The following is a 23952-nucleotide window of genomic DNA, read 5'->3' on the forward strand; positions in this document are numbered from 1 at the left end:
CTAGCAATAATGTTTGCATATCCAACAGAATAACACTGGCATCAGCGTCTCCCACAGACTTATATAGATGTTAGCTCCTCGAACAGGCAAACATCAGTGTTAGCCTCACCAAAAGGCTAACATTGGTGTTAGCTTCTTGTTGTTGTTCCCCATCTTCACTGACATACACACCTCACCTAACAATAGTGGTGCTGCCACTACTGGCAGTTATTTTCAATATTGCACAGTGTGTATGCCTCCTAACTTAAGTTTCCTATCTTAGAAATGCTTTATTTAGACTAACTATGGGCTAATAGCTCAAATCCTGCTCCAAGACATGATAGGATTTTCATTTGTGTTCATTCAAAAATCTTAAATATCCTCCTAAACTGAGATAAGAAAGGATTTTAGTCCCTGGTTTGACGTCCCCCAAACAGTATCCCGTCTTTCCCCGCTACCCATGCAGCTCACAGCTTCTGATTGCGAGAAGTGTGGAAGTTTCCATGCTCCCACTCACTCAGCCGCCGGGGCAAGAGCCACATCAAGCGGGCTTAGCTGTCAGCTACTGCTGCGTGGGTTTGTGTTTACCCAGCCAACCTGTCTGTGAGCATCCAGCTCAGCTCACACATCATCACCCCGCCGTCCACCTGCCTCATTCTCTTAAAACACAGTTTCAATTCAGCAAGAAATCCCTCCTCCGAAGGAACGATCACTACTCTGATGGGAGAGAAATTAGCCATCTGCAATAGAATTTTTTTTTTTTTTACCCACAGCTTCTGCAAAAACGGAAAGTTTTGTATTTTTCTTTAATAAAAGAAAATACCTTGAAAATAGGCCAAGAGGAAGTTTACAGTTTCAATAAATTTGTGCTAACTTCTTTTTCCATATAGGATTGGTATCTTTCTTTATCTTCTTGAAGCCACGTGATCGTGTTTTGTGGTAGCAAACTATTTTTAGCATCTCCACTCAAACCATTCACGCTTCAGTTTTGTCCTCGGCTCCACACTTTTTCGCCTCCTCATCATGGCATACGTGTTTCCATCCATCACTCCTTGCCTTCTGTACCACACTCCACCACAAGCCTCCACCTCTTTCGCCCTCGTCACTCTCTGTTTGCTTGTCTGAGGGCTTGCCCGTCTACTGGGGGTTTCCACGCAGCTCTCCCTTTTTCCCAGCACGGACACCTGCGCTACCCCACCCGTCCCCTCTGACGTAGGCGCTCCCTGCTGGCAAAATAACTGCGCTCAGAGTCGAAGAGTTAATAGGAGAAAGAGGGAGGAAGAAATAGAGGGAGTCTGTGATGCCTTCAGACGCAGTCGGTGTTGTTTATTTGAGTGGCAGCGAAGAAGCCGCGTGCGACTCTCTGTTAGTGGTCTGACTTGGCGCCAGTCGCCATCTCGAATGTACACCAGGGGGGTTTAAAGACACTCTCAACAGGGAATACAAATAATCCACTGGTAGGATTACGGCACAACAGAAGGTTTTGGTACTGAGGTGACTCAACTCTGATGCCACATCATCGAGGACACTGTATGGTCTCTCTTCATTCATCACAGTAGCATTCACCGCAGACGAGCTGTTGAAGCTTCTGTACCTTCTGTTTATAAGTGGCCACTGCCTGACACATGAGGCTGACGGTTTGCCATCGACAGTGTGTCCCGCGCCGTTTGCATTAGTCGTCCCTCGCCGGCGTCCGATCGAGCACGTTGAACCTGCGGCGGAGCACATCGATCAGAGAAATCGCCCATTGTATGTTCAACTAAGTGACTCTGTGAGAGAGGAGAGAAACGTTGAACAAAAAGATATGGCCATAGTATTCATGATTTCACCTAACAAGTGCAGTTTCTCTGAAAAATGTTCTCCTCTGCCTCCTCGTCGGCGCCATTTGCAACTTTTATGAGGCATATTCTCAATTCTCGAAAAAGATCCGAGGCCCTCTACATGGCAAAAAGCTGAGCTGCGTGGGTGTTCTCCTCAGCTCGCCTTGTCACTCTTTGCCAGAAGTGACTTGGATCTTTCTTTTATGGACTCCTGTCGTCCTGAAACAATGTGCAACTTCATTGCACTGTGTCTGAACTTCCGATCACACTGGTGGCCCAAAGTGTCGGTATTTGTAGAGCCACCGACCCAAAATCGCCAATATTTGACGACCTGGGAATGAGACTTTAATGGCCTCGGGTCATCCTTCATCCAGTGTAGCCCCCAGTATTACGTTAGCTATAATAGGATAATTAAAGGCAACGGCGCTGCAACTATTGCTGGAAATGAGAGGCTGCCTTTGACAAATCATAAAAGCTTCATTAATTGTTTATAAGACTGCATACACGGTAGTTTTCTTGTCGCTGCCTTCGTCTTTTTGGTTGCTGTAAATCACATTCATCACATTCAGTCATATCATTGCCTGCAATGAAACCTATCCTATAAATCACTTTAGTAATCTGCCCCCGCAACTAGTCGACAGAGGTGTTCTCCAGATCTTTGCTCTGCACATTGCAGTTTCTGACGTCTATAAACCTTCCTCTGGCAGGTGAGGTCCAAATGAGTGATGGTTCGTCAGGAAATGGATTTGGATACGGAGGGCCGAAAACGTGAGCAGTTACTGTAAACGTTTGAACCGCGGCCTTTTAAATGTCTTCGTTGATCTGTTGAACGTGTCTGGAGCTCCTATTTGACCCACTGTTTAAAATAATTCAAATATTTCTGTTGTACTCGTCTGGGCCAAAGTGCTCGGGACCGTTAATGAGCTGACAGATTCGTCTAATATCACACGACACCGGCTCTGCAACAAAGGAGGAAAAGAAAAACACCATTGTCTCACCAGTCTTGTGCTGTCTGAGTGAGAAGAACTTTGTCCAATTATTGTGAACCACCTGTTGGAGTTTTAAACAACAGAATAGCGAGATGTCAGGACCAATCATTTAAACAATACGTGACCGTGTCCAGCTCCAGCGAGAGGTTTACTTTGTCAGCTGGCTGAATCGCTCTTGGCTCACAGCTGCAGCTCTAATAGATAGCAGTCCACAGGAAAATTATTCATTTATCCAGGACAGGGGCCCTGTTTAAATGAAATGTATATCGGCCTCCACGCTGTAAAGAGTAAAAGTTTTCTCAGAGGAAAAGTGCTTTTAAACACATAAGAGTCTGAGGGAGTACGCCTCCCTGTGTGTGAATTATGGGGTGTGTGGTATTCTCACTGTAAGTCAAAGAGGCGAGTGCTGGTTGAGGAAACACTGCCCCCTAGTGGGTTTATTCAGTCACATTCATCACACAGAGAACTGTCAGGTACTATGTCTCACAAAGTTGTCTGTTAAAGGTGCTTCTGTTGTGGAATAAACAGGTAAAAGTAAAAGTAAAGGTCCTGCTTTCAGAATCTCACTGAAGTAAAAGTAGTAATTCTGCAGAAATACGTTTGTTGTTGTTTCATGCTGTCAATGTTTAAGAATGATCTCATTTCAAAACCGCGTGTCTCTAACAAGCCGACTGTGCTCCTGAAGTAGGAGAATTCTCAGTTTCAGTTTTTAAAGGAACAGTTCATCCCTCAGTGTCAGCTACACTGGATAGTAAACAACGTGATAATAACACAAAAAAACTGAGGACAATCCAGAACGCCACGAGGAACAAGAAGGTAAAGAAGGCCACATTTGTGGGGCGCGGATTGGGACAGCCTCTGAACAGCGTAGTGACGTAATTGGCCTTCAAATGTGGCCTCAGAAGGATGCAGGCCCTGAATTGGGACACAGCAACTATGGACCATTAGACTCCCTCAGCTGGGAGACGTCACATGGCTGCCATGATGCACCTTAATCTTTTGAGGCAACATCTTTTCGAGATAAAATCTTGCTGGCCGTTCCTCAAAGTAAATTCGAAAGCCCTCTCGCCAACTCTCAGGTTTCCACCGTCATCCTCCTTAGATTTTCAGAGCGAGAATGAGACTTTGCCTTTTTGGCAACAAAGAGGATCCAGTTAATGAACATCAAGGTCTGTCTCTGGAGGAATCGTTTCGACAGCCTTTGCCCGTCACTGGCGCTTTTAGAGGGCCTAACTTGGACTGTCGCAGTTGCCCCGGAGGATTAGGCTGCAGCCATGTTGTGCCTCCCAGCTGAGGTGATCTACTGGACCGATCCCAGAACTAGATGTCAAAAGGTGATGTCACTTTTGCGGCGGTATGATTTTTCCAGCGTTCGCACTCCAGCATGAGCTTATGGTCCCTTTTGACAGCTTGGCTCGCATGTGGCTTTAACACGTGTGAGGCGTTTCTTTGACAGCACCCCCCTGGACACTGGAGACAAAGGCCAGACTTTGTTGAAAGGCCCCAGCATGTGTCTGTTTTATGTGAGGCTGAGCTCACGTGAGGAGGGGTTTGAATGAAAGCGGAGCATGTTGAATGTCAGCGTTGGCCCGCAGGTTCTGACTGGGCAAACAAATGACTGTAGACGCTGACTTACATCCAGACCCCCGAGAAATGTGATTAGCGGCATTCAGATGTTTCCCCTCTGACAAAGTGTTTGAATCCTTTTTTATGACATACGATCTCTCAAACGATGCTGCGATTGTAATAGATTGTTTGGGAGCGCTTTAATTTCAGACAGATGTTGCACGTGAAAGCTCCAAGATGTTAATGCGATTTCGAGAGCTTTCACTCGACCGTCATTACATAGAGAATATTTCAAAACAGTTATCCATCGGTCGCAGGGTAAAACACGAGTGCGGGAGTCATAACAAAGTTCCTGCAGTTCACGCATGTTAACGGCCGAGCAGATCAGTTTGTCAAACACTGGCAAACTTTTTTAACATGCAGATATGAACGATAATAAGATCATCAGTCATATCAGGCTCTTAACAGTGATTTAAGTACATATAAAGCCATCTGACCATATTGGTGTTTTTGCACATTTTAGCCCATTTTTCCATAAAATAGCTATTCTGTTACTACATTGCGACTCTACGGAAGATGAGAACAGACATGATTACAAATTTTTTTTCTTTTTTTGATGCCATTATCTCAGAATCCAAAGTTAACTATTCATTCATCTCGGACACCTTGTTTTCTCTTGATAACACATTAATTCATCACGAGAAAGTGACATCATGAAATCGTTCAATTCAGAGGAGTGAAACTGTGACATACACACACAACGGCGGGGACGGTTTTGTGAGTTTTTAAAGCAGATGTATGTACATTTTTCTGAATATTTGCCATTGTGTATAAGAATGTTCTCCCTATCTGATATGAGGGTATTTACATTATATTATTTGTAAAGGTTTGTTTGTCCAAGCAGCTGTTGCGTTCCATCACTTTCAATACACTATGAACATTTGGTTGCATATGTATATCAAAGTTATGCTACAATCACCTGTAACACAATGGTACATTCATAAGCTGTGATGTGCAAAGATAGTCTTCACTTTTTCATCTTTTGACGTGTAATTTATTCTTAACTTGCCGATAGCTTGTAATTGCAATGCTGTTTGGAGGTTGACATAATTTGTAAAGCTGCAAAACACACAACTTGTGATATATGTGATTTGTAATGAACAGCAAAAACATGTAAATACAGCAGTATGGTCCTTTAAGTCAATCCTTGGGCGTGTAATGCAGCATAGGGGATGATGAAAAGTGCATTTTGTGCCAAAAGCACAAGACAGTTAAAGTTTGTTTTAGTTACATACAGTATTACTGACGCCTGCTGAATGATTGGATTGCTCTACTTGAATCTTAAACCATTTAAATTATTTAAATAGGCAACATTTCTCATATTTTTCTGTGTTTCTCCACCTCCCAGACCCAGATTCAGTCCCAGAGCAGCTGAAAACGTGTGTCGTCTCCCTCAGAAGGTGAGAGTCAGCCTCTTCTTCATGTAGAGGAAGGCGAGGTACGTGGCCCCTCCTAGAACGCCAATCAGCAGCGTGGTGCCGAGAATAACTGGCGCGTTCTTCCTGGCCACGCGAAACGCCACGGGGAGGACGGCGGAGATCAGGATGTTGTTGACGTGGCCCAGCACTCTCCTGAAGGCCGGGCGCTCCACCACGCGCTCGTAGTACGTCTCCAGGTTCACGCGGTTACCGTTGCCCCAGTAGCGGCGCGAGAGGCCGAGGAACTTCAGGCGGTGTAAGGTGACGGCCAGGGAGACGTCGGCCATGCTGAAGAAATCGCCGCACAGCCAGGACTGACTGCCTTCTTCTACGGGTGGAAGAGGACATGAAGAGGAGATTACATGACGTCCGACATTAAACTGCGTGAACGTGATTACACTCTTTCATTCATTGTAATATGGTTGCTTAGCAACAGGCTGCTGTGGTTGTGTACCTGGTGTTTCTTCCACCCTCCTCTGTAGCTCAGTCTCCACCTGATCCATCACACTGTCCAGTTCATCCAGGAGCTTCTTCAGGTACTTCATGTTGTCATGGTCAAACAACTTGGACTGCAGGGACATTTTTCATATATTAATGCATGAGCGCGTTCACTTCTGTTACGCTTTGTACACAAAGAAAAAAAAAATGTTTAAAACATTTCAGGCTGGCCACCAAATTGCATACGCATAGAAATATGTCATGCCTTCATTTTAGGCTTTTTTAGGTTGTTTAGTTTGCCAAAACACATTCCAATGTTATATATTCCAATTTTTAGCAGCAGTTAAGTATGTTTTTGTAGTAATTAATTTAATGATGTGAAATAACAAACTGAATCACGAGATATTGGTTCAACAAAAATGGACGTTATCTATCACAGATAACAGCTTATCGGGGTAAAAAAGCGTAGCAGTGGCTGCTGTTTCTAACCAGCTAGATAACTTTTGATGTTGCTCTCTCGCCATAACCGTCTAGTATTAACATATAGTTTATGCTATCATAACACTGCAGAAGTTTGAATTTGATCACCTCAGCTGAAATGCGATTTAAAGTTAGTTGTGTCTTTCCAGGAACATTTTTGTTTTAGCATACGTCATCTATTAGTCACAGGCTAAACTCAAACTCTGATGGCAGAACAGTGAGCAGGAGTGAACTGAAAGCTTCAAAAAGAAACTACAAATGTGGCTCAAAATGGGAACTATGGGGGAAAAGAAGTGAGAAGCAGGAGGAGAGTATTTAAAGAATGAATTTTTATAGTGGCGACTTAAGCAGCTCTGGTGAAGCGTCCACAGCACCTGCTTGCATTAGCAGCACGCAGCGCAAAAAGAGCAACCTGAATGGAGTAGGCTTCTGTGACGGTATATGGTGGCACTTGGAGAGCCGGATATTTTCTGTGCGTGTTGTAAGAAGTTGAAGAAATACTGGTGTAGTTAGCTGTGATTCTATGGCAGAGGATGCAGTGCGGCTGACAGAGTCCAGACATAACCTAACCAGGGTGCACTAGCCAGAATCTAGTGCTAAGAGGAAACATAGTGCTTCCAATAAAATGTGTGTTAGTTGCTGTGTTTTGGCTTTTCAGGGCAGCGTGGCCTTCGGAGGGTTCGACCCTCAGTCTTCAGTGTAAGTCACATTCGGCATACTGACATCTTTACTTACTTTCAAGCGCCTCTGTTTTGCAACATAAGCATCTTTAAGCTCCGGGTTCTGTTCTGCCAGTTTCTTCAGCTCAGTTTGTGTGTTTCCGATCTGTGCTGTCACACAAAAACACAGCAAAAACACAGCGCAGAAATATAAGGCACGAATGAACAGAGCTCCAATAACCAGAACATTTTGAGATAATCTGTACTGCCTTCATGATACTTTCCCATAACATGGAAGGATGACTACACGTCTTACTTCGTATACACGTGGCGGCATATGCAGGTATGTGGGAGTCCACCGTGATCTCAGGGTGGAGGATGCAGCCGTGGGTGTAGGCATCCATCTGCAGCGAGTCCAGCAGCTCCCTGTAGTGCTGCACTCTGAGATAGTATGTACTGCCCTCTTCAGGGATCAGCTTGGGGGTGCCCTCTGGAGACAAACGAGGAAGGGGCATTGATGTGAGGTGTCAAAACAGAAGGGAATCAAGAAAATATGAGTGTTTTAATTTAACAGCAGTGACACATCATTTTTTAATTAGCTCAAATAGCTCCATGCTTACCAGACTGTCACTTCTTCTAAGGCGACTGGATGAGACCCTTAGATCAAAGCTATAATGGACGAGTGCAAACCGAGAGAAAATGAAAAATGTAAAAAGAAACGATTGAACAAATGGTGGAAAAAGAAACAAAGGCAAACCAAATAATAATCAACAAACAAATGCTGAAATGAGAAAGCAAAGTAAGAAACTCAAGAATGGATAAAAGAGGTACGAGACCAATCCAGCCCTGCTACAGTGGATCAAAACACCTGAGGGTGACAAAGAGTCTTCATTCAGTCTCACCATTGTTGAAATTCTGCTCCAGGTAGTCCATGATCTGCGTTGGGTCACAGATGACGTTGTCATCGTGGACTAGGACCGGCACCTCGCCGGTGGGATTCAGGCGCATGAACCAGGGCTCGTTGTGTTCGCTGAGCGGTAGGCTCACGTCATACTCATCACAGCGCAAACCTTTCTCTGCGATGGCCAGACGCACCTGCAAAACAACAACTTTGGACTGTTGGTAGACGTTTAGATACCTCAGTGATCATTCCTGTGGTTCATTCTGTCGGACACTTCAAGCTATCTTGATGGTGTGAACTGGAATTTTCAAAACAAATGATTTGAACCATTAGGGGGTGTGTCTTCTTGTTAATTAAAGATCACAACCAAGCAGTTCCTTTAAGTCAACCCTGACTTCAAGGAACAGTTCACCCACACATGGAAATTCAGTCATTATCCACTCACCCCAGTGGAGATGGAAAGTTGGCTGCAATTTGATACTCCACAAAAAATGTCTGGATCTTTAAGGCCAAAATGGCATTGCAGGGGAAAAAAAACCCCATAACTTTAATCCAGTGTAATCCAGGTCTCCAGAAGCCTAGAGATCTTAAATTGATTTGAAAATATGTTATTTACACCCTTGGCGCACGGTCGAGCTCACAGAGCCTGGGAATGGATAGATAACGACTGAATTTGCATTTTGAAACTGTGCCCTCAAGCCCAAAGGCATATGTTGTGTTCAGGGAATCCCAACCAAAAAATTTATGTTCATCTCAGCGAGTGTTTCTCACACATCACAACAAGAATACAAATACAGATAGGCTACGTTTTATATATTTATATTTATATTCAGTTTAACAGAACAACAGCATCAAACACAGGTATCACATGGACAACACAATGGACAAGAATATATTAAGCACATAGTGTTTTTTTTGTTAATTTGTGATGCAAAATTGATTAACCCCACAAAAGGGGAGTCATGAGGTAATCACAATGTCTGTCAGAACAATTCACAATATGATGTTTTCAAGGTACTTTACCGTGCAGCCTTAAATTATAAACTCCAATGTCCTTTTACATGTTATATAGTAAGACTGGATATGACAGATAAATCATCCCAGAAAATTCTAGATTTTTCTCCCAACAAAGGGAATTTTTGCAGTTAAGCTGAAGGTAACTAGAGCTGATTAGTTTATTAGGTTAATTTGATTAGAGCCATTTTAATAGTAGTATCTAAAGATGTCTATATTTCTAACTTACTGTAGTACTTAAAAACAAAACGATCTTCAGATGGACGACTATTTAAAGTGAAGTCAGCCTCTCCCATTCTCCCATCGGTGTTCAGCTCATTCACATATTCACATCATATCATTAACACTAGACGTATCTGACTAAAGCCTTTACAACCTGTATCCTGAGAGGAAGCCTCTGTAAAGTATGTCTCTCCTTCATCATGTAACCTGCAGACATGTAGCAGGGAGCTGTCCGCCGCCCTGTGGTGCTGAACCGTGAAGACGCTCACCTTCTGAGAGTTGAACGACTGCGTCCAGTGATAGAGAGTCAGTCTGGACCCGCTCCGTGTCGCCACCGTGTCACACTGCTGTAGCTCGTCTCGTTCGGAGCCAGTCTCCAGAAGAGCTGCTCTCTCTTCTTGGGAGTCGGAGCTGTTTTCGGACGCCATTTTCTCTGTTAGTATTTTAGGGGACGAGTGAGGTCAGCGTCACGTCACCGTCGACACAGTGCACCCCCTAGTGGCTCGGAGTGGAACATACACCTTAGCGTTTTTTCCAAACATTTATTTCAATTAGTTAAAGTCACCACCATTACTTCTTCCTTGATATTATATTATTCTTAATTTTTTTTATTCCAGAATATTTTGAATACATACACTAAGTGCTGCTGTGCACAACCCAACCTACCTCTATGTTACTTTGCACCTCATGTAGATAATGTACGTTTTGTATTTTTATTTATTCAGTATATTTTAATCTATCTGATTTGTGTCTGCGTACAACTACTCCGCGTGTCTCCAGGGTCAAATAAAGTTTTTGGAATTTAATTTAATTGAAGTGAAGTGAATACAAACAATCCATACAAGTTCAAAATCTCAGTCCATCCTCAGCTCAACCAAACAAACGACAACAAACACAACACAACTCAGTTTAGGGACCTGCTAATTATAAGTACATCTGAAATATCTAATTTGTCTGGTTGTTTTTGCCAGTTGTGACAGACCAATTCAATGGATGTCAAATATGATTTTAAATCTCTAACAGTGTGACAGGAGACAATTTCAAGCATTCTCATTTTAAGGATGTAATATTATGCCGAAATAGTTATTAAATTAATTAGTTAGTTAGATATTAAGTTACATAGCAATCCTTGTTTGAGACGACTTCTTCTTCTTCTTCTTCTTCTTCTTCTTCTTCTTCTTCTTCTTCTTCTTCTTCTTCTTCTTCTTCTTCTTCTTCTTCTTCTTCTTCTTCTTCTTCTTCTTCTTCTTCTTCTTCTCGATCACACCTGTTGGTGATAGTTCCGGTAGTAGTAGTGCTAACATGTAGCATGTGGTAACCCGTGTTTAAATTAACTTTATTAACTACGTATTTTACTTTTCAAATGTCTACATACATCATAACCAAGCCCCACACGGCTGATGTGTGTAAGTACACTTCAGTCAGTAGGCCTTTCAGGACTGACATCGTAAGTAACAACGAGTTAGGCAAAGTGGATGCTTTCTGTAACTGACTGTTAGCTCCGCAGCTCAACGCCTGACTTTAGTGAGCCTCTCCGGCGGTGTAATAAGTGCGTTTCTCCAGCAGAGGTCGCTGTTATCCATCTCTTCAATGTGCGAGCTGCTGTTCGTCCAAACGAACTGGGCTCAGGTCAGCCCTGATACAAAAGGTAGCAGGTCACTAAAGGCCACGAGTGTCACGTAAGGTGATGCTTATTCGTACGAATTTAATCAGTTGGAATAATTGATTTTTTGTGATTTTACTTTTAGAAATGGAGTGGCCCAGTGTTTTTTAATGTTTAGGATTTTTCTTATACCCTTATTTTGAAGGCCTAAACCACTTTCCACTCCAACTCAGTGCAAACAGAATGTTTCACTTCTCATATATAGTGCTAATAATAAGATAATATGTGGAAAATGAGTCATTAAGTAATATTAGATGATAAAACCCTTTGTCGATCTCCCATGCAGCAGTGAATAGGGGTACCTAATTAAAGTCTTATAGCGAAAACTGGAAGATAACAAAAAAGAATTGAATAAAAATAGTAAAAGGCAAAAATAGACACTTAACATGTCAAAATCCCAAAGTCACGTGAAATGTATGTAAATAATGTATTTAATAAGGTAATTATGAGATAAATGCACTATAGACCTAGTGTGTAATGTATAAAACAGTATAACACTTGATATTGTATGATGTATAACAATATATTAAAGGTGCACTGTGTAGTTTGAGAGATGCAATTTTAATCAGAAGATAAAGCTCCTCACTGATTGTTTTATGCATAAACAAACCTAAATGAACAAACTCCTCTTGGATTTCATGACAGAATTAAACTACACAAATTTCATATTGTGTCATTTTGTTTATATGTGGCGGACCCTGCCAACTTTCTGGCTTCAAACCATACATTGAGGACCTTAACTTGTTTTACAGTTGGGGGGGGAGACAGAGAGGCATTATTACCTCATTGATATCATGAATATAAAAATCCTGAGCTTGAATTTCTTCTCCAACTGCATAGCGCACCTTTAATGAGATATAAGATACAAGGATAGGTGATGTAGTGTAGTATGACACAATATACAGTACAGTAGAGCATTAAGATATAACATAAATATGATACAGTTTGGCATAATTTAATACTGTCTATAGTATAATGTCTAATACAATCATATATACATAGGACTGGAGCAAGCATTCAAACAATTATGTAGCTACTGAATACGACATAAACATATGTTGCATCCATATATTCATATTATAACATGATCTCTGAAACTTAATGAAGCTGTATGGTTTTCTTGCTATAGATTAACAGCTCACAGGAATGGGCCACATGAGTGTGATTATGTAACTATGACTGATAAGATCAGACTAAATATAATAAGTCGGCGTGGATTCACAGAAGAATCCCACACTTCTGACGTCGTTACGTAACGTTCACACCTGTAAAGTGAGAGCTACGGTTTCAGATGTGTAGCAGAGATGAGGAAGAGGAACCTTCTTTTTTTGGGTTGGGGGGGAGACACGCACCTCCTCACGCACGGGGGAGAGAGAGAGAGGAGAGAGGAGAGGAGAGTGGGAGGTCCCTGTGGCGTGACGTTGCGATTGGCCCAGTGTCTTTTCCTTAGCAGGGACTCGACGCCTCTCTCTCTCTCCCTCTGTGATCAGTGGGTGAGAGGGGGGAGACGAGCAGCAGCACACAGCGGAGAAAACCCGGCGTGCGCCTCCGGTAAGCGACGCCCACCATTCATACCTCCACACTTTTACCGTTACGCACGCCTTTGTGTGTGCGTGTGTGTTGCATGTCAGTGTCTGCGAGCGCTGCCCTCTGTCCTCACCCTCCTGTCTCTCTTTTTCTTTCTTTCTTTTTCTTTTTTTTTTTTTTTTAGTCATCTTGTCGGCATCATACTGTCATCTCTCCTCCACCACCACCGGTCCTGGATCCCCTCAGCCTCGGTCCTGGAGACGCCTGAAGTCTGCAGCACGATCTGCTTTTTTTATTTTCCAGCCTTTATCTGAATGACGGGCGGAAGGTTCGACTTCGACGACGGTGGCACTTACTGCGGGGGGTGGGAGGATGGCAAAGCCCACGGACACGGCATCTGCACCGGACCCAAGGGCCAGGGCGAGTACGCCGGGTCCTGGTCGCACGGCTTCGAGATAGTGGGGGTGTACACCTGGCCCAGCGGGAATACCTACAGGGGCTACTGGTCCCAGGGGAAGAGGCATGGGCTCGGCGTGGAGAATAAAGGAAAGTGGATGTACCGCGGGGAGTGGAGTCACGGTTTCAAGGGTCGCTACGGTGTCCGGCAGAGCCACAACACACCTGCGAGATACGACGGCACCTGGAGCAACGGACTGCAGGATGGATACGGGATCGAGACCTACGGAGACGGAGGTAGGACGGAGAAAAAGACGGTGTTCCTCCGGTGCTTGTTTAACGTGCGTGTCGCTTTAACTGCTGTGACTGATGGTGTGTTATGTAGCCCGTGTGCGTGTGTGTGTGTGTGTGAGGATGCTCGGGCTTAAACCGATGGAGGCTCATGGAGATACATCATGTATCTCGTCCATGTGATATGATCCGAGTTGCGGGTGAGATTGCGCACTGCGCACCGTGGTCAAGCGCATCACCGGCATCGTTTACCTCCCCCCGAGCCTTAAAAAAAGCTATGACTTATTATCACCCTGCTGATGTTAACTCGCCGGATACGGTTTAAGATAATGTTCCATCTCGTTTGGCAACTACCGGTTGCTCCTCACATGACAGTGGGAGGGAGCTGGCAACTATGAGGAGTTCGGAAATCACAGCAAATCAGTGTGTTTGGAGCCAATTATAACCTGACTATCACCTGCTTCCCTGTGGCTTTCACATTTGAACCTTTAACTTCTTTGAAAGGTGCACTGTGCAGTTTTTTTTTTAGGGGGGGGGGGAGACATTTCAATCAGAAGAGGAGGATCTTTTCATGCCCAGATAAACTAGATAAACAAACTTGCTTTTCTCCTTCTGAATACTAAATAAACTGATTAAACAAACTGACTTTAAAGGACAACACAATATCATACGGCTCTGCTTTGTTTATATGTGGCGGACCCTGCCACCCTTCTAGCTGCAAACACCTTGTTTTCCTCTGAGAACAGCTTGTTGAGTCAGTCATGGAAGAAGCAAATACAGCTGAGTTTGTGTTATTACCTCATCGATATTCTTAATATCAAGGCCATGAGAATGAATTTCTCCTCCAAAAGCCACACAGTGCCCCTTTAAGAGTGTATCTCTTAAATAACTGCAAAGATTTGATGTCAGTGTTATGAGTGCGACTCTCAGTGAAAGATAAGCCCACTGAACAGGTGCACCTGCGGTGAAAACTGATGAAAACCCAGTGGATGCTGTTTCCAATTTCTATTTAACTTCCTACACATAAACCAGACATTTCCACGGGGTTGAAAATAAACAAATGTATCCACCGGCTAGGAGTTGTGCTGTGTTCGAGGACACCCTCTCAGGCTTGAAAGTGTGAGGTTGGTGCTTTGATCTCACTAATCAGGGCTGTGCTCACAGTTTGTCTGCAGACCTGTGTGATCAGGGAGGGTCCGCAAACACGAGCGCTCGCGAGGCATATTGTGGTTATAAAACATCTAAGTCCCCGCTGTGATTTGTGAGCATCATCTCTGCTAAGCGAGGCCTTATGGTGCAGAGTAAATGCCTCACGTATGAGAGCTACAGAGGGCTGGGCTTGGGAAATCAGCTGATCCTAGAGGATCCACCGAACATCTGGCCGTCTGACCCCGCCGCATCCTGATAACTTGATCTGCAGGGTCGCTGATTTGAACTGCCGCACAGAGCCAGCCTGTTAATCTCACACTGTTTATCCATCTAAACTCCTGCCTGGGGTAGTATATCATTTTCTGTTTTGAATCCCACCGTTATGGCTTACTTCATTGTTATTGGCCGACGAGAACCCAAGGCCACCGGATCAACAAGCGTTTCTTATCATCAGGATGGGGGGTTGTAATGTGATGCTCTGAAGAAGCTACAGTAGGCCAGCAGCACATGCTCATTGGGCTCAGCAGCACCAAATGGGATTAATGAAGTATTCCTCTCATTATGTGACTCATAGCGATTCCCTGCCGTCAGAGACAAGCTGATGGTGGCGAATGCGCCTACTGTCAGTGGGGGAGTCGGTGGCTGCCTGAAAATAGGCTCCAGGCTGAGTGATTCACATTCATCCCAAGTGATCCTCAGTATCAGTACCTTAATCAAATCTCTGTGATTGAGTTAGTTATACTCACAGTCCCAGATATGTGGGGAAGGAGAGAAAACATTTCATTGGCTGATAAAGTCTGCAACCCATACAGCAAAGGGCTCCTCTGTGTTCCCGTACGTACCGGTAATGCTGCTTTAAAGGAGTTAGTGCTGATGTAGAGAATGTCTGGCCAGAAAAATGCAAAGTGTACAGCAGAGGAAAAAGAGAAACCTTGCAAAAAACAAAGAGAGTTTGTTGTATTTAGTTTGTCTAGGTACTTCTCTTCTGATTAGAGTGTCTTTCCCAAAACTACATAGAGCACCTTTAAGCTTTTCAGACGTCCATATCTTGAAACAGTCAGCTGTTATCCTCACTGTCGGTGCAGACTCTCCCCTCAAGGACTCGAATGATGGGCCACTTTAAAATTGTTTTTGTTTTGCCTTTTTTGTTTTTGCGCAGATAGTTTGTGGAAATCCCACAATGCAGATATTATCCAGGCTTATATGCTCTTCTTCCCATTGATTTAAGATAAAAGACGGCTCAATTTGGAAGTGGGCCCGGTGGGACAAAGCAGACTGTGCACGCAAGCAAAAGCAGACACAGAGCAGCACTTTTAATGCTTATTAAAATCATTGCGAGACCACTGCTGATTGCGCTTTATGATACCAGCCAATGCTCAATTTTTCTTCTTGGAACTGATGAGATATAGAGATCATGTCCAGAGAGTTAATTTAATTTCCCCAAAATAGTGTTATTAAACGTGGTATTTTACCATGGTTGACCTATCGAGTTAGAGTTTCAAACACACTACACTCCTGTCCTCTTTACCTGGTAAAAATAAGTTGTTGTTAAAGGATTTTATTTTATTTTTTTTTTGAATATCACATGTTGAATCTCTGTTAAATAAATTATCATGTGAAGATATATCATAAATCATGTTCGCAATGATATGACTTCTTCAGTACTCCATTGTATTGTTTCATCCTAGACAATGGTGGTTCCCAACATGCACAGCATGTAATGAGAGCAGACAATGCTTTATGTTAAAGGGTATATAAGATATGAAAGTTGGGAACCACCTCTTGGTGTATGTATGAATTATAATGAGCTACAATTTTACTTAATCAGTCACTTAGTTGAATTAATCTTCAAAGAGCAAAGTTTTACAATTTCCAGATTTATTTTTTATTTATAATTATACACGACTTATACAAGTCTGCAGCAACACTAGCAGTCTTTCAAGGCACGCTTTGAGCTAAATGCTAACGTCAGCACGCCACCACAAAATGCTATTGTTTAACAGGTAAAATTTCTTGTGTGTTCACCATCATAATTTAGACTTTTAGCGTGCTAACAGTACTGGACAAATGGAAATTTGACCTGATGCTGCTGCAAGGTGAAATGTGCCATGCTAGCAGTTCTGCGGTGCTGTACGGTCAGCTAAGCGATGCTATGTGCTAAATGCTAATACCAGCATGCTAACATGTTCACAGTCACAAGATGCTGATGTTGAGTTGAATTTTCAGTCTGTTGGCATGCTACAATTAGCAATAAGCACACTTTGCATCATAAATCACAGTCCTGCAGAAATTACAGTTGGACCAGATAATGGCACTCATGTTATTAAAAACCATTGTGCTTGGAACATGGATGTCTGTATCAAATTTCATGACAATACAACTAATTATCGATTCTTCTTCTGGGAACCACGAATGTCTCTTCAAATTTTATATGAATCCAACTAGAAGATGTTGAGATGTTACCCACGATAAGTAAAAACCTTGACGTTCTGTTGGTGTAACATAAGAGTCAGGAAACGACCACGGTCTGTAGGATTCATCATCTGGGAACCATGAAAATCAGTAGCAAATTTTATGACAAACGTATGACATCTAATAATTTACTAAAAAAACAAAAACCTCATGGTGTTACTTGAGGTTGGGAACCACTGCTTGTGAATGTGTACTGTGGTTGTGACTGACCCTGACCTGTGTCTACCTGTTCCTCAGGTACCTATCAAGGCCAGTGGATGGGTGGAATGCGTCATGGCTACGGCGTGCGTCAGAGTGTTCCCTATGGCATGGCCACTGTTATCCGCTCCCCTCTGCGCACGTCTCTGGCCTCCCTGCGCTCCGAGCAGAGCAACGGCACAGTGCTCCAGGACCTCTCCTCCCCCGCAGACACACCGACAGGCAGCCGTGGCGGCTTCGTCCTTAACTTCCACTCAGACAGCGAGGTCGTCACCGGCAAGAAGAAGGGCCTGTTCCGCCGGGGGTCGCTCTTCGGCAGCCTCCGGCAGTTGCGCAAGTCAGACTCTCGGACCTCAATCTCCAGCAAGCGCAGCTCTGCACGCAGCGATGCTGCAATGAGCCGCATCAGCTCCAGCGACGCCAACTCTACCATATCCATCGGCGACGGCGAGCTGCAGGATGAGGACCTTCCTCTAGAGGACCATGTGGATGCCACTACGACTGAGACCTACATGGGCGAGTGGAAGAACGACAAACGCAATGGATTTGGTGTTTCGGAGAGATCGAATGGGATGAAGTATGAAGGAGAGTGGCTTAACAACAAGCGCCATGGTTACGGGTGCACGGTTTTCCCAGACGCCACCAAAGAAGAAGGGAAGTACAAAAATAACGTGCTGGTGCGTGGAATAAGGAAGCAGTTGATTCCTCTTAAGAACCCCAAAACCAAAGAGAAGGTGGACCGGGCTGTGGAGGGGGCACAGAGGGCTGCAGCCATTGCCAGGAGTAAAGTGGAAATAGCAGCTTCCAGGTACCGTGTCTATGTGTGTGTCCATTCATGCTTCTGTATGTGCATGTGGGTGTATACTGTGTAAACACAAAAAAAGACAGGGCGAGAATCCTCGGCAGTTTATTTTCAGCGTTGAGGAGTCAGAGCAGTGGCCTGTTTGACAAACATTTCCTGGTCTGATTGAAGGCTCGGTCTTGTGTGTAAGTGGAGTCCCATGACAACAGCTCCGACCTTTATACATCATCAACAGTCAAGGCTTTTGTGTGGCCAGTGCCATCATCCCTGGAAAAGGTTCTGTTTCTATTCTCTGCCCATATCTTTCATTCCCAGGGAGAGGGGTTAGGGATCTTGTGTGTGTGCGCGTGTGTGTGTTGGTCCGTGAGTGTGTGAGATTGCGGTCTGTGTGCCTGTGAGTTCATGTGCGTGAGCAGTATAGCCATACCTGCGACCGTGCCAAGTGCGTCTCGTGTGCCCAATAACGATACCTGCTCCTCCTGCCAAGTATTGCTCCGATGTGGCATCTGCTCTTTAACAGGTGGATGAGATGTGACCTTTTCCTTTAAAGCCTCCCTCCTACTGGGACACAGTTCAGCGTACGCAGCATCACTTTGACATCCTCTGGTTTCATTGCATCAGGGAATTATTAGACTCAAGACTGCGAGGATGTGTACAAGCTGTGAAAAGGTCTCCATGCAATCAAGCATATTTTGATTTTTTTTTTCTCCCCCTATCTCTTTCTCTCTGTCTCTCTCTTGCTCAAGATGTGCACCTAAATACACACGCATGAAAAGATATAAAGAATCAATTATAATACACAAAATCCAAGACAAGTTTATTGTCTCACACTCAACTCAAGGAAACAGCACTTATACTTGCAAACAAGCAATGTAAATCATCAAGATAATGAACTTTAATTGTACTTAATCAATTAATCAGTTGAATTAGTCTTTTGTCCTGCTGGGCACAGCTTCACAAAAGAGTTATTTTTTATGTTTCATATAATTATATAATACTGAGATTGCACAGCCATGCTGGCAGTTCTTAAGGCTGTACTGTGTGAGCGTGCGAACATGTTCACAGTTCACAAGATGCTGGTGTTAAATGGGTAAAATGCCATGTTTAGCATTCTAGCTTAGACGCTTAGCATGCTAACAAGTTCTAACTAGCATTAAGCACATTTTGTATGTACTCTGGTCATACTAGTCATAAACCCAAGTACTGGAAAAAGGGAAAGTTGACCCGATGATGCTGCTTGATGAAATCTTAAGGGATCACTCAAGTTATTGTATCTAGAGATGTTTTACTCAATACCAAAAATGTCCAAAGATGTCAGGGGATCAACAAAGTTGTTATACTACTATCCTCGTCTGAAGATTTGAGAATGTTTCTACAAAATTTCATGTGAATTTGTCCAGTAAATGTTGAAATGTTTCTCAGTAAAGTGAAACCTTTAGCCTGCTTGTGCCGAAACAAGAAGTCAGGGGATCACCACAATCTTTAGGATTCAGCCCCCGTGCACCTTGAATATCTGTACAAAAGCAGGCGCTAAAGGAAAACATAAGAGATCCTCAGTAAGGAGGGTTCATCCTCTGGGGGCTGTGAGTGTCTAAACAAACTGTTATTGCTATCTTGCTAAGATACACGCTGAGACATTTCACTAATAAATGAAAATCCTCCATAATTGATTCCTGCTCTGGGGAAGGTGAATGTCGTGAAATATTATGCCACTCCTTCTCTGAGATGTTGATGTCAGGATTAGTGAAAACCTCAACCTGCTGTTGGTGCAACAAAAAGGCAGGCAAGCACCTAAGTCCTAAATAATTGCTTGGATATTTACTAAAATAAAACAAACCTTATGGTGGTACTTTAGAATAATTAAATGGATTCGACTCAGTAGGGTTCATCCTCTGGGGCCTATGAATGTCTGTACAAACTATCTTGTGGAGATGGTTCCTCAGACATTTCGAAAATTCAACCTCATGTTTGCACTTGTGGAAAAGTATGGTGTAATCACCTTAGTTTGTAAGGTTCATGCTCTGAGGATCACGATAGTCTGAACAGAATTCCAGGGCAATTCATCCAATAGCTGAGAATAGTTGACAGTCTGTGCCAAATTGGTAGACCAAACAACAACCTGACATTCTTTTTAGTCTCTCCACCAACTCGACTATTAACTAAATGGTGTCATTATTTCAACATTGTTAGACTAAATGCTTAATCAACAATCTGTTTTAACTGATTAAATGAAGTACTCACATTTATAAAACCCTGTAGGGAATAAATAAGAGTACTCTTACTCAGAGCTGAACCCAGACATTTACAGCGGTGCAGTAATAGCAGACCCGATAAATAGCAGGCTTTATTATCATATCCATACAATGATTCCTCTCTGGCGAGCGCACAGAGAAAATGCTTTATTCCGCAGATTTTGAGGATATGAGACGGAGATTACATAAGGTGGATTTAACATGCTTGATATTGAAAACTCCAGCATACTGTTTATTCCACGGATAAGACCCATGATATTATGAGTCTGTATCCATGTCAGCAAGAGCCGGTGAGTTTGAGGATAAACCTAGTGGGGAAGGAGAAGAATGAATAATGTGTTGAAAGGACCAGATCCCCTGTTGGGCTGTGCGTTAGAGCAACAATTTGCAGCAGGAGTAAACACATGACCTGATGCATAGCGATAAAGCAATAACAGTGAGAGCGTTCAAGCTGATGCAGAGTGTTTATGGCAGCGAACAAGGTCCCCTGTACCTTAGTAAGTGATCAAATTACTGGCTGGTACGTGCCCGCACCACCATCCATCATGTGCTGTGCCGAAAATCTCAAAACAAGCTCTTCCCTTCTCCTGACAGGAATCAAGATCTTTTGAAATCAAGACCAAATTTGCGTTACAAACAGCGAAGAACGGCAGGCTGTGACGGCTGCGCGTAAGCCGGTTATGTAAGTCTCATTATACAGTGCACTGCAAAAAAAGATGCACTCGTATCGATCCAGTTCTGGTCACGTGACTCTCTGTCTTTGGATGTGGAGCGGCGGATCCACAGGGAAAACGAGGGGAGGGAGACAGAGCTGTCGGAGGAGAAACAGGAAGAGAGTTAAAAAAAAAAATGGATTGAAGTGAGAGAGCGAGGGGATGGATGTTGATTGGATGAGATGGGGGGGGGGGCGGGGGGTGCAGCGCCTTTGCTGAGCAGCACATTTCTGAGAAGTCTGGAGTGGACAGAAACGAGAAAGAGTGAATTTTAAAAAGAGGGCTCAGAGGGGACACACCCATCCCTCCCTATCCCATCAGCCGCTGCTGTGATGGAGCTGATGACCTCATGATTCGTGGTCAGCCAATCAATAGTGAGCTAGTGCGATGAGGCGAAGTGGAGCTCTGCGTCTGTGACCCCCATTCACTGTTACTTCATTATCTATGCCAAATGGACTACCACGCACAGTTATGCTCTTGTGTCCGTGGGTGGGTGTGTATGTGTGTGTGGGTGTGTGTGGTGTGGTTGTGTCCAAGGCCTGTGAACTGAGATAAGTGGCTGTGCCATTGAAACATTCACTGTGTCACGATGCCTCACCCGTAAAGCCTTTTTGTTACAGATCAGTAGTTTAGGTATCCTGGTGGCTCAGCGGTGTGTCAGTGTATACACTGTGTAATCCACTGTAATGGCCTTTGTCGTGCCAAAACCATCCTTGTGCTATCTCACAAAAACAGAAGACTTAAAGTGATGTGTCTGTGTCAAGTGTTAAAATGGCTTTGCAAAGTTCAAATTTTTACACATTTGCGCTTCTTTACAATGTAAACTGTGTTGATTCTCTATCACTTGACCTTCCTTTTCTCGGGTTAAGTCGATTAACGCTCCCTTCTACGATGCTAAGAATGATTAAAATGCCAAAACAAACACGATGCAAGCCAATCCGTGAGCGGTGGCCAAGTGTGTGTTTCCATTTGATAGCACTGTTTGCTCTGCAGGCTCTGGTGAAAGGTTAACCAACACCTAATATGCAGGTCGTCCTGACATAGGGAAGATATTTATACGGTGCTTATTTTCTTCTTCACAGCAATCAGCAAAACGTTGACTAATGATATTCAGGAAGAAGGTGTTTATCACCGGCACGGTTTCACCTCTGCTAGTGAGCCTGTTTTTGGACTGTGTCGTTCATCCTTTTCTCGCTCGCATCAATAGATTTCCATCAGATTTGCAGATGATCAGACATTTCAGACACCTCAGAATAACAACCACTTTACCACATTAAGTAAATGTCTGTCGACAGGACTAATGGTGCAAATGCATAGTTTACTTAATTTAAATAACATGTAACAAGAAGTTGGGTTAACCTCAGTTGTTTAAAGAAAATAAACTGCTAAGTTTAAGGCGCACAGGTGTGACCGATGTAAATGTTAGGCGCACTTGACAGATTTTTGGGCCCTTTTGCGACTAACATAGTCACACTACTGGAGCACATCATTAATATACACCAGTAGGTTTATAGCTGATTTAACTCTAGTCAGTGTTATTTCACTGTTAACAAACAATACAATGTGTTATAAACCCTTTATGAAGCAGATGTAAAGGTCTATAAGCATCAAGTGCCACTTCAAATTTACAATTGCTTAGAATATGTTTATAAAGCATTTCATTTCATCCTGTTACCCACACCTAACCTTACTATTAACTCCAGTTTATTTTTAAATTGACCATGTATTAATGATGGTTATGATAAAGTGTTAAAAGTGAAATTTGGAGGTGATCCAACTCGGATTTTCTGGCATCGGATAATCCAAAATGTAACGTCTGCAACTTGATTGTAGGTAGATGCGCAAGAGATGACCACGGGCTGACGACCACCGTTAAGGAAGCTTACCATCTTATGTCTCAGATGCCTTTTTTTCATCCACAACCCAAAGACATTCAGGTTACGGTCAGAGAGGAGTGAAGAAACCAAGAAATATTCGCATTAAATGGGATAAATCAGGAAATTTTTTATCAATTATCGAAGTAGAAAATCAAGAAAAATAATGTGCTGATTTCACCTGTCTATGGTATCATCGGATGTAAAATACTTACTTAAAGGGGCATCGCGTAGTTTTGGAAAAGAAATTCAAAGTTAGAATTTTCATATTAAAAATATTAATGAGGTCATAATGCAAACCCAGAAATATTTATTTATATTTATTTCCATCACTGGATAAACAAGTTTGTCCTCAGAGGAACATAAGGTCCCCAGATCACTGTTTGAAGCTAGAGAGGTGGCAGGGTCTGCCACATATAAACTAAGTAAGACAGAGTGAAACTGTGTTGTCCTTTAAGGTCAGTTTGTTTTATTCAGTTTATTCAGTCATGAAAACAAAGAGTTTTTTTTTTTTTAATTTAATTTGTTTGGGCATAAAAAAAAAACAGTCAATGAAGATCTTTCTCTTCTGATGAAAATGTCTTCCCAAAAACAACATCTTGATCCTTTAATGTATCAACACACTAAGCTAACAACTGCACATGTTAGAGCTAAAATATCAGATGCACATGTGCACGTGTCCTCTCCCACACACACAAACACACTCAGGAACACTTATAGCCACAGACTATCTATATGCATTCACTTAATCAGAACTCACCTCTCCACACAGGAACACCTCACACACACACACACACACACACACAAGACAAATGCATACAGTGAGAGTTCATGTGGTGTGTGCTGCTCTGCTAGTGTGTCAGCAGTGAGTACTGACTAAATAAGGCAAGGCATCAGTTGGCTTATCAGCACCAGCCAGGAATATATACCCGTCCCACCACTGATATAGCAGCCCGCCATCTCACTCACACTATCATCTCTCCTAAATGTCTACGTGTGTGTGTGTGTGTGTGTGTGTGTGTGTGTGTGTGTGTGTTCATATAAATGGGAGGAAGAGATTTTAAGAGAA

At 43.2% G+C, this 23952-nt stretch overlaps 2 protein-coding genes across 2 annotated transcripts in view; one reads left to right on the forward strand and one right to left on the reverse strand.

Annotated features, from left to right (window-relative positions):
* Positions 1-5385: 5385 nt before the first annotated feature.
* On the reverse strand, positions 5386-10712 carry gdap1 (ganglioside induced differentiation associated protein 1). Its single transcript, XM_037078958.1, has 7 exons — positions 10666-10712; positions 9816-9979; positions 8312-8504; positions 7726-7899; positions 7486-7580; positions 6287-6401; positions 5386-6160 (listed from the first exon to the last, which is right to left on the reverse strand). The coding sequence occupies exons 2-7, from the start codon at positions 9972-9974 to the stop codon at positions 5808-5810; spliced, it is 1089 nt and encodes a 362-aa protein (XP_036934853.1). The 5' UTR covers positions 9975-9979; positions 10666-10712; the 3' UTR covers positions 5386-5807.
* A 115-nt stretch (positions 10713-10827) lies between these two features.
* jph1a (junctophilin 1a) overlaps positions 10828-23952 on the forward strand; it is a 37801-nt gene continuing 24676 nt past the window's right edge. Inside the window, exons 1-4 of the mRNA XM_037079777.1 lie at positions 10828-10993; positions 11113-12760; positions 12921-13429; positions 17282-18050. Coding sequence (XP_036935672.1) covers positions 13051-13429; positions 17282-18050 — 1148 coding nt within the window. The 5' untranslated portion in view covers positions 10828-10993; positions 11113-12760; positions 12921-13050. The remainder of the gene's footprint in view (positions 10994-11112; positions 12761-12920; positions 13430-17281; positions 18051-23952) is intronic.

This window comes from Acanthopagrus latus, chromosome 19 (genome assembly GCF_904848185.1).
Source record: "Acanthopagrus latus isolate v.2019 chromosome 19, fAcaLat1.1, whole genome shotgun sequence".
Classification (NCBI taxonomy): Eukaryota; Metazoa; Chordata; class Actinopteri; order Spariformes; family Sparidae; genus Acanthopagrus; species Acanthopagrus latus.

What these genes read in the sequence shown, in the direction of transcription:
- gdap1 (XM_037078958.1), bottom strand. Translation starts at nt 9,974, where the DNA reads ATGGCGTCCGAAAACAGCTCCGACTCCCAAGAAGAGAGAGCAGCTCTT. An exon ending in TGCCGCCACGTGTATACGAA is followed by an intron (nt 7,581 to 7,725) that starts GTAAGACGTGTA and finishes TTTGTGTGACAG; the next exon opens with CACAGATCGGAAACACACAA. An exon ending in GAGGGTGGAAGAAACACCAG is followed by an intron (nt 6,161 to 6,286) that starts GTACACAACCAC and finishes TTCCACCCGTAG; the next exon opens with AAGAAGGCAGTCAGTCCTGG.